The sequence below is a fragment of the Ursus arctos genome, unplaced genomic scaffold (genome assembly GCF_023065955.2).
Source record: "Ursus arctos isolate Adak ecotype North America unplaced genomic scaffold, UrsArc2.0 scaffold_24, whole genome shotgun sequence".
Taxonomy (NCBI): Eukaryota; Metazoa; Chordata; class Mammalia; order Carnivora; family Ursidae; genus Ursus; species Ursus arctos.
This window is the reverse complement of record NW_026622919.1, coordinates 924,499-934,994: the sequence shown is the minus strand read 5'-3', so window position 1 is coordinate 934,994 and position 10,496 is coordinate 924,499. Positions and strand designations below refer to the sequence as shown.

The 10,496-nt window shown below is 62.0% G+C and overlaps 1 protein-coding gene across 9 annotated transcripts in view; it reads right to left on the bottom strand.

The window, feature by feature from the left end:
• Window positions 1–124: 124 nt before the first annotated feature.
• Window positions 125–10,496, bottom strand: part of CSNK1D (casein kinase 1 delta) — a 33,661-nt gene continuing 23,289 nt past the window's right edge. For 6 of the 9 annotated variants that reach the window (XM_026483833.4, XM_057317683.1, XM_044378792.3 and 3 more), the window contains 3 exons: window positions 9,780–9,951; window positions 9,071–9,210; window positions 2,718–4,892 (listed from right to left, as the gene is read on the bottom strand). In XM_026483833.4, coding sequence (XP_026339618.1) covers window positions 4,842–4,892; window positions 9,071–9,210; window positions 9,780–9,951 — 363 coding nt within the window. In that variant the 3' untranslated portion in view covers window positions 2,718–4,841. Of the gene's footprint in view, window positions 230–2,717; window positions 9,211–9,779; window positions 9,952–10,496 lie in introns of those variants that run through there. The other 3 variants (XM_026483834.4, XM_044378793.3, XM_057317681.1) reach the window with 3 other exon arrangements.

Genomic DNA, 10,496 nt, shown 5'->3' with positions numbered 1-10,496 from the left:
CGCCCAGGGTGGGCATCTGCTCCCGTCCTTCTTGTCCAGCCCTGCTCGGCCTCGCCCCGGGTACCTCACACCCACCTGCCCTCGTGGCCAGTGGTGGCCTGTGTGGCTGGGAGCCCGGTCAGAGGCCGCTGGGGCCGCCTCAGTAGGTGGTGCGTCGCGGGCGCTGGGGACGGCAGCGGGCACCCTGGCGGGCCGTGTGCAGCCGGAGAGATGCCACGTCCCTGCTCCTCTGCAATGAAAAGCAAGCGAAAGCTCACATCTTGTCCCTCCCAGAGAGGTCCCCCCGAGGGGACTGCTGCTCTCCCTCCTCCACCTGCCCATCAAGCTGTGCGAAGAACCAGGCGCCCGCCCGTAGCCCTGGGCCCCCCCGACGCCCTTCCTGGTCTGCCTGGACCCTCTGCGGGGGGCCCGGGCTGTGGTGGTGCTAGCAGTCGCAGGGTTGGTGGCACAGCCCTGCAGGGCCCGTCTCTGTCGTACGAGTCCCACCTGGCTGCTGCTGGCCAGGAGCAGCAGAGGTGGGCGTCCTCCCCCGTCTCCGTGCCTGTGCCCAAAGGCCTGGCCCAGCGTGAGGACCAGTCCCGCCCTGGGGACAATGTCAAGCAATTCTGAGATGGTCAGCATGTCAGCATCGCTCCAACCGAGGCAGGAAGCGCAGCTGGCCTGGGGGCTGGGGTCCACGCAGGCACACACACACGCGCTCCCAGCTGAACGAGAATTCTGCCATCCTCCCTTGGCCTCAGGAATACGGGCCTGTCCGTCCCTTAGCTGGCACCTCGGTGGACATGTTAGGTGGACCCAAGGCTCCCTGCCCACCACAGTATCAACGCCTCTGGCCCACACTGGAGGCTGGGGTTCAAGGCCCAGGGGTGAGCAGGCAGTCTTGTCTGCCTAGGTTTTGGTTCCACATGTTTCCGGTGGGCCTGACATAAGAAAAAGGAAGCTTGCTGTCCTCAGGAAGCTGTGGCTACCTAGGGCTGAGGCCTCCTCCCTCACAGGAGTCCAGGAGGACAGTCAGCACTCGGGGGGCCATGGATGGGGCTGTCCTTCACCCTCCAGACATCCGTGCCAAAGGCGGCTTGTGGCCGGCACCCCCGAAGCCCACCCTTCCGAGGGACGCAGATGCCTGTGCCCAGCCCCCTCCTCGCAGGGTGCACACACACCACCCTGACCACCCCGGGCTGCTGGCCCTAGCCTGGTCAGACCTGGGGGCACCTGCCACATACACACAGTTGGGAGGGGCCTGTGTGAGGAAGACCCTGGCACACATGTGGGCCCCAAACTGGGGGTCCCCGGGAGATCTGCCAGTGATGTTTCGGGAGGCTGTTGCCCAGGACCAGCAGGGGCCCACTAGTGGGGGTTGTGAAGGGCTGTCCAGTCCTTCCCAGCATCTAAACCATGGCCTTGAGGATGCAGACCCCGGAACATGCTCCTCTGGGACCTCAAACACACCTGTACAGGTGCAGAGCAGAGAGGGTGCTGCTTCCAGAGGGCCCACCAGACGGAGCTAGGAACAGGACAGAAACAGGGTGTAGGGGTTTCCAGGAGGAGCTCCAAACAGCCCTCTGGGCAGGGGTGAGGCCTGGACATGGCTGGGGCAGCACACCCTCCTGAGCGCGGAGCCCGCCATGTGCCCAGGGGCTGGACCCTGGGTCAGGAAAATGGGGCAGCCAGTACGCGTCTCCTAGCACCGAGGGACCAAGGAACAGGACAGGCACGCTCTGGGCAGAAGGCAGGGGGGTGGCCCCCCGTCCTGCCTGCAGCCCCCTCCCGGCAGAACAGGGAAGGGCAGCTCAGGGCTCGTGTCACCGGCACTTTGGCTGGGTGCAAGGGTTGGCAGGTGGGGTGAGCAGCAAGGAGTCCGAATGCTGCCTTCCCAACGCTGGCCGCTAAGTGAGAAGGGCTGAGGGCCAAGGAAGAGCCCAGCCCTATTCTAGAACCTCAGAGCCCACTGGGCTCAGCCAGTGGCAGGAAGGAGAGGGCCTGAGCCCAAGGGCAGGGACTCAGGGCCCACACCCTCCAGAACACCCCCAGGCACCAAGGACCGTGGGGCAGGAAGATTACAGCACACAGGCCCAGAGCTGCTGGCTCCTCGGGCACACACAGGGCCAGCCCCTTGCTCGGCGGGGTCTGGGGCTCATGGGGGCTTCAATAGCTCCAGTGGGAGAGGGAAGCCAAGGCAACAAAGGGATGAGCCCACCCGGGGGCCACGGAGCTGGGGGTAGGGGGTGAGGACGGGCAGACAACAGCAGAGCCTCAGGCGCAGGGCATGTATGCTGGCCCCTCATGGGGACAGGGGCTGACAGGCCGGAGCCCCTTGGTCAGGGAGGGGGCCCCCGGGAGCCGCCTCGCAGGAACCAGGCACGCCCGTCCATGGCAGCAGGAACGCTGCTCACTCCCCAGAACACTCAAGGCAGCCACTGGTACTTCTTTCTGGGCTGCGCCGAGGCCCATGGAGCTCAGGCGCCTGCCCCGTGAAGGTGCTTAAGCCAGGGGAGAAGGAACTGGCGCTGGTGGACGGCCTTCACATGTGTCAGCTCCGGGACCTCGGGAAGTGGCAGCCCGTCCCTGCGGCCTGGTGCCCACCAACTTATACAGACAGCACCGCCGGGCCACAAGGACAGACATAAGACGCCTCTTCTCGGGAGACCAGTTTTCACCTGCTTAACCTACGCACACCGACACCTGACTACGAAATAAAGAGCAGCGCAGGGCGGGGGGGAGGTAAAAGTCATCACGGGTTTATTATTTACACGGTGGGTAAGCACATAAATGCAAGGGTCACACAAACGTGCCGCGTCAGAGACTGGCCGCCAGTACACAGGGTGGTACAGACGCTGCAACTACACTTCACTTCCTGCAGCGGGAGGGCGGCAAGTGTGCACGGACGGACGGACGGACAGCCGGCACAGCTGAGGGCCCAGGGTTTGGGCCCACCTCTCCAACACAATCCAGCCATTTCAGGTCGAAGCCCAGATGCGGAGCGAGGGAAGGCCACCCCTAGAGGTCTCCGGCACTCCATCGCGGCTGTGGCTGCTAACACCGTGCCCCCAGGGGCAGGCCCGCCTCTGAAGAGGGCACTAGGTCACAACAAAAGCCCCCAGCCCGCCCTGACCCGCCCGGGCTCGCACTGCACTCCCAGAAACAGCCCCACCTGGCCAAGTCCCTGCACCCCAAAACACAGAGCAGCCCGCTCGGGACTCACCAAGCAGCCAACAGTCGCGCTCTGTGCCGTCAACACACACTAGTCAGGGCGTCTGGGGACCAGTGCTCCTGTGCTAGGGGCCCCAGGGGACAGAAGGGGGAAGACAGACACGGACGCCTCTAGGCCCCTCACGTGCTGCAAGTGCCCCAGTCTCCAACAGAGCACTCTGCAACAGGGTGACAGGAGGAGAGGTGGACGTACCCACAAATACAGATTATTGCACCTTGTTTCCCACGGCGGGGGGGGGGGGGGGCTCCTGGCTACTGGTTGCCACCACCGTCTGGTGCCGCTGCCTGCTACAAAATGAGGGAGCGTCCTGGAAAACCACCAGGAACCCAGCGGCGCCAAGAGGGTCTTCCTTGCAAGACTCAGCCCCACCCTGCTTCTTGACCCCTGTGGGGTTCGCTGTATCCCAATGAAGGTGGTGGAAGGAAGCACGTGACGCCACACCCTCCTGGACAACCAGTCTGAGTCGCCAGCTTCTTGGCACCTCAGGGTGGATCCCCTTGGGCCCGAGGCCGCTGTGGTTAAGCCTGGCACAGCGCAGACGGCCACATCCTCGGTTCTGAGCACACAGCGTTAACACACTTCGAGGGTCAATCTACACTGATCACATTTACAGTCGGTTTAGAAAATTTCCCCAATTCAAAGACACTTAGGCAACACCACCACCAAAATAACCACACGTGACCCCAAAGGAGGGGCCCGATGTCTCTCAGTTCGAAATCCGCTCCTCAGGGACCAGCAACGCCCACGCAAAAAGCCTTGGCTCCCGAGGTCTTCCATGCTCGGCTTCCTTCTCGCCGCGTCCGGGGAACTCAGGTGCGCCGCGCCCGCTAACTGCTCTGAGGACCACGTCGCGTCACGTAGGCATTCTGGTGTAGGTGGGGAAGGGACAGTGACAGCCAAAACCAGCGTAATGAGGCCACAGGACACACGGCACACAGCACACGCACAGACGCACACACGTCACTTACACACGTCTACACGGGACAGCACTTCCGGTGAGAAAAGCCTTCTCCACAGCGGACCACACAACAAAGGGACCACAAAGCAGAGGACGGGCGCCCGCGCGCGCTCTGCTCCCTGACTCGCTCTGCCCTACACAGAAACTCCACGCCAGGCTTGTTCCAGGGCTCGTTAAAGTCAACATCGGTTTTAAGACCGCAAAAACAGACGAGAAAGAAACAATAAAAAGACAGATTTCTTTACACAGATTTAAGCCAGTAATTTTTAGCAAAATGATACAAAACTGTCTTAACCAAGTAGAAGATCGGTGGTTACAGTAGGCTCGTCAGGGAGCAGGGCGCACCGCCACTGGAGGGGAACCGAAAGGCTCTGGAGCGGGAGTTTGGTTCTCTCTGCAATTGTCTCTCACACTCTGCTTTTCTTCCCAGCCCGTGACAACCGAGTCCACGTGGGGGGCCCTCGGTGCAGCCCCTGTGACGGCAGCGCTTTGGAGTCTGTCCGGTTTAGTTTGTGTTTTGTTTCCCCCACGGGCGTCGCTGGGTGGGCGGCCTGGAGAGCTCCCGGTGTTAACATTTCGGTTCTAGACCGGGGGGCGTGTCACTAGTAAAGCCATTGTAACAGAGTAGATCAGCCATGCATTGTCTGCCCTTCACAGCAAAAAGGAGAGTTCTCATCGGTGCACCACAGACTGAAGACCACTGGAAGCCACCCGACCGGGAATCTGTCGGAGCCAAAGCACAGGAGAAGGTCAGCATGAGGCCGGTGGGTCGGGCTCGGGCACAAAACACCAGTGACGGCGAGGGGACATAGATGTTGCCCAGCCCTACTCCGGACGCGTGAGCCCCAGCCACTCTGGATGGCCCCTCCGCGGCCAGGACACGTGCTCAGCAGAACGAGTGACAGGAAGATGGGGAAGGAGGAAGAGGCATGCAAGCAAGGAGGCCGGGTGGCCATGGAGCTAGAAGCCCAAGAACGATCGGACCAGACAGAGCCCAAGCTGGAAGAGGTACTCGCTCCCAGCACTCCTTCCTGGAAAGTAACCTGGTGTTTTGAAAGCGGGAACCAGGTGCTGTGTGGGCCCTGGGGCTCCCCGTGGGGGGAGGCATGAAAAGCAGCTCCTATCGAGGTGTGCGAGAACACAGTCACCCTGGAACTGTGGCTGTCTCCCAGCGGCGTGGAGCCCAGCAGCGGCAAGCCCTGACCGGGAGGAGCCGCAGCACCGCCGACCGGAGGGAGCCTGGCTTGGACACCCAGCCATGCGCCAACGGCAGGGGAGCAGGCGGCTGTGGCTGACGGGTTAATACAGACGGCAGCACGGATGGGACGCTGAGCAGAGACCGAGCTCGAAAAGAAAAACAAACGAGGACAGAAATAATGCGAAAGAAGAGAGTGACAAAGCCAGGGCGGCAGAGACCACCAGGAGACTCCCGCAGCAAGAGCGCAAGAGCCCCCACCAAGCACGGCCCGCTCAGCTGAGCACGATACGACACACGCCCCGCACAATGGACCCCGGGACGGGCGGCTCGAGGGTCCTGGGACCACTGGAGCCAGGCGTAAGTGCAGAACCCTAGGCTCCTGCTCCCACCATGGGCCCCGGACTCTCGAGACCGCCACAGGGCCAACAGCCAGCTAACAGTGGGCAGGGTCCTGGGGCCGCCCCATTCGGATACTCTCCGGTCAGCTCACCCCCAGACAGGGCGACCGAGCACGGCTGCTCTGGAATCCACACGAGGAAAAGCACCGGGCGGAGGGACCTCGCTCTCCCTGCAGCACCTGGCATGCAAGCCCAGTCCCACCTGCGCAGCCCGTGGTGGACGCAGGGGTGGTCAGCGCCCGCCCGCCCGGCGCCTGCTGCCTCACAAGACCCGACATGAGCACACTCACCCAGTGCTGCCTTCCAACGGGGAGACGTGCAGCTACTTGCCGTGGTGTTCGAAAGGAATGCTATTCTGAGGTGGGGGGAAAAGAGAGCTGTTGGTAAGGGCTCTGCTGGCAACCAGCACTGTGGCCTTCCTCACTTCGCTTCGGCCAGGTCCACCACCGGCCATGCCGCCTCACAAGGGACCCCAGGAACCTGGCGAGTGGCCCCCGAACGAGCGCAGCCGCTGCTGCTCCTCGAGGCTGATCGGCTGATGAGGCCAACGAGGGGCCAGGCGGACCCCTGTTCAGTCCTCAGGCAGTGAGCAAACCTGACATCTGGATGGCATCCCCTCTACTGGCCCCTAGAAGACCAAGGGGCTGCAGGCCTTGTTTTGGGAGCATGAATGCAAACAAACAAACCAGAAGGAGTGACTGGCTCAGAGACTGGGTCCCATTCTACTAAGAGCACTGGACCCAGAAGGCCTTTTCTTCTCAGAGAGAAAAACCTGCAGTAGGTTCACTGACCAGATGCTCTCTGGGCTCCAGGCTGCTCTGGCTGAGAAGCCAGACGCACACCCTGGGTCGGCAGTGTGGGGACTGCGGTCCAGCAGGAGCCGCCCTCAAGAAAGAAGCTGGGGCAAGGAGCAGCCACCCTCCCGCGAAGTCTGCGTGTGCCACGGCTGAGGGGTCAGAACCAAGAACACAGCGGTCCACGGCCCTCCCCCACGCCCGCCCGCAGAGTCAGAAGGTCCTCCCACAGGCTGGCCGGTGGCTCGAGCACCTTCTTGCTGAAAATGAACTACTTCCTTGGACTTGGTACATCTGCTCAAGATGCAACATCCCCTCCAAGTGCACAAAGAACCGAGAGAGAAACAGCAGCCCCAGGGGAAGCTGGCGGGATGCGGCCTCAGCCCCAGGAGGGCGGGGCCACCCTCGTGCAACAGAAGTATCACTGGTTCTACCTTCACCCCACTGTCTTTGGGGGAAAGTGCGAACGGAACCTACAGAACCGTAGAAGCTGGAGTAGCTCCCCTCGCTCTGGAACTTCCAAACCACTGGGGCAGACATGGGGGTCAGCCCCTTGCTTAGAGTCTGCTAAGAGCGAGTGCTGGTGGGTGATCAGGAAAACCCAAAGAAGGGAGCCATCCCTGGGATGTGGATGCATCGGGGACACACCCCCAAGGGCCGTGTCCTCAACATGAAGACCCTAAGAAACCCCCTAGGGTGACCAGTGCTCCTTTCAGAGTGGGAAACACCCCCGAATCACATCTCTGGAGGCTCCTCCCTGCTGTCCAGCCCATCGCTTCTTCACACAGAAAGCAAAAAGAAGAATAAAGACGCAGGACTCCCAGTTGCAAGCTCGCCTCAGCTAAGGAAGACTTCACGGGAAGGCTCTTGCGGCGGCGTGCAGGCTGAGGCTGGCCACGCCGGAGGAGAAGCTGGGCTCAGACCCAGCGGTCGCAGGCTCTCTGGCCCTTTCATTTCCCTCAGTGGTCCCAAACCCTCCAGATACTTTCTTTTCCCTCAGAGAGAATTAGGTTTGCCCCATCCCTTCATCTCCGCTGGTGGAGGCCCCAAATCTGGATCCTGAGTTCAGACAGAGCCCGTGACAGCCACAGAGCCCGGCTGTCCCTGCCTGGGGTGTCCAGGGCCCCAGTGCATGCCTGGGCTCTCGGCCACGCGTGGGCACACACTGCCCAGGACCTGCTCCTGGCTGCTGACTCATGGATTCCAGGGCCTGTGGGAAGAAGCCTGTAGCCCTTTCTGTGTCCTGCGGGTAGGACTGGGGGCTGGGAGCCATAAGGGGCCCAATCTCGTGACCCTGGCCAGACTCCTTGAGCCCCACAATACAAACTACCTGCACCCTTAGTCTCTCTTCTGGCAGACTACCAGAAGTGTTTATAGTGAAACTACGCATTCACTTGATTAAAATAAAAGGTCAGGAGCACTCTTTCTGCCTGGGCACGCTTTGCTCCTCTGCCGGAAGGCCAAGACAACGCCGCAGAACTGAGCTTCTGGGCAGTTCTCACAGACCCTGTGCTCTCCTAACCAACGTGCTCCACCCACCATTTGCCAACAAGCTATGCCCAGCACCAAGCGCATGCCGACAGCAGGGCCCAGTGCTAACTCGTCCACGAGAGGTGTCACGCTGACCCAGAGGGGTGCTGCCTGAGTGCACAGCCCAGAACACTGGCTTCCAGTGCGTTCCTGAAACCAGTGCCTGCCCACCCAGCAGATAACCATGGGGCACAGGCACCCCGCGGACCCTTGCAGAAGCAGAAGAAATGCCCTCTGACCCGCTGCCACGCACAGAAGAGGGCCCTTGGAAGCTACGCGAGGAAGAACATCCCTGTGTGTCAAGAGCTCATCTGTGGAGGACACGTGAGCAAATGCAGAAGAGCCACGGCACCAAAGCCAGAGAAGGAAGAGGAGGACGTGAGAGAAGGAAACCGCGTGACCCAGCCACTTCCCTGAGGACACCTGCCTCGTCATAAAGAAGATAAGCGGGCAGGGACTTCAGAAGAGAGGAACGCTTACTCGCGGCACATTGCCTGGCGCCAGGCTCCAACAGGCTCATCCACACAAACTTACAGGGCCACCAGCAATCCCCCCACAGGCTATGTGTGCCCACGACAAACATGCAGTATGAGCAGGCCCGACATTTCCAGTCTGCACAGGAAGACGGCCCAGCCTCCAAGGCTGGCTCCGGGAGGGGGCCGGGACCGCGAGGACAGCAGCAAAAGAGAAAAAACCCCACCACCTGCACCGGCATGGTCGGGGAGCCAAGCCCTTCATCCGCACAGCCCACCTCAGGCTCCCAACCAGAGGGCCACACAGCAGCGAGGGGCAGAGTGTCCCTCCCCAGCTAAAACTCAGGAATGGGGGAGAAAGGAAAGAAGGAAGGAAGGAAGAAGCCCTTCAACACCCGCACCCCACTCTGCTTGGCGCCCTAAGAGCAGCCCAGACACAGAGAGGCCCGAGGCCCGCAGTGGCCTGAACTTGGCGAGCCCAGAGTGCGTACCCGCGCGGTGCGCGTACCTGTGAGGTGGACATGCGGGAGGTGTCTTGCCGGCCCGTGAGATCGGAGGACGAGATGTTGACAGGGGCGCCGCGGTGCAGCCGCATACTCACTTTCCGCTCTCGTTCCACACCGGACACGGGCCGAGGAGAGGTGTTAGCTGGAGGGGGAGACAGGGGTGATGGTGAGGGCTCAGGGCAGTCCCCTGACCCAGCGTGAGGGGGCCTCTCCTCAGCATCCAGTACACAGAGGAGTGGGTGCCGCTACACGCCACCAGATGTACGGGGCGGCAACAGGAGGCTGACCCCTGGCTGGCTTGCACAGCAGTGGTGGGCAGGGCCCACGGAGCACTCAAGGATGCCAGTGTCCTGGCTCCAGGTGGACTTTCCCAGGAGCAAAGCACCAGGAGTCCAGCAGGAGGGCAGCCCGAGGCCTCCCTACTTACGATGCCGCTCACAGAGGTGATGGAGGGGTGGGGACTGAGAGGCTCCCAGGGAGCAATCCGTGTCACAAGAAAGAGAAACAACGGAGAAAGAGAAACAGACATGCCCCGGCCGGCCAATCCTCAGAAACCAGAGTCTACCAGGACCGGACGCATACAGCCTCGCCCACGAGCTCTGCCCACCTGGAGCCCGCATGGGGCCCCGCAGCTCCAACAGCCAGAGCAGCCAACACACAAACCAGAAACCCCCAGTGCCTGCTGGGGAGACATGGTGCCAGCCCACTCACCAGTGTGTGAGGTAGGGGTGAGGGGGGTGGGAGGAGCCACTTCCTGGGTGCCCCGTAGGCGGCCAGAGGCCGTGGAGGGGAGGCCGCGGGCGGCTGGGTTTCGGGAGTGCCTCAGCCGCTCCTCTCGGTCCCGGCGCTCCCGCTCAGCGTCATCAGCAGCCCGGCTGGCTCCCTGCAAAGGAAACAGGGTAAGACCAGAGTGAACGGGATCTGGGGGACAACAACCCACAGGCCCTGGCTGTCCCACTGCCAGAGAAGCCATCCACAGCAATGTAGCCAGCTGAGATGAGGCCTCTCCCTCCCTAGGACAGCGGCCTGCCCCTTGGCCCTGTGAGTGCGCAGACAAGGTCTTCCCAACACTCCTGAACCCCAAACTCTGATGGCAACTGGGTGACCTTTCCCTGTGAGCATCCACACAGGGATGGGAAATCGTATGAGCTCAGGTCAGCGGCGGGCCCAAGGTGCTGGCATCCAGGGGATCCAACAGGCACGTGGGGCCCAGCCGGCTGGCCCTAGGGCGGATGTGGGCCAGGGCACACATGACAAGAACGCACGCAGCCAGGTCTGCTGTGGAAGGTCCCGCGTGATGGACACCACAGCCATCTCTACTTTGAGCAAGTACGACCCAGACGAGTGGGGGCACGACAGCCGCCACGTTCCAGTGAACAGCACCTAACAGTCTGCGAACTGCAGCCCACGAGCCAAATCCAGCCACCA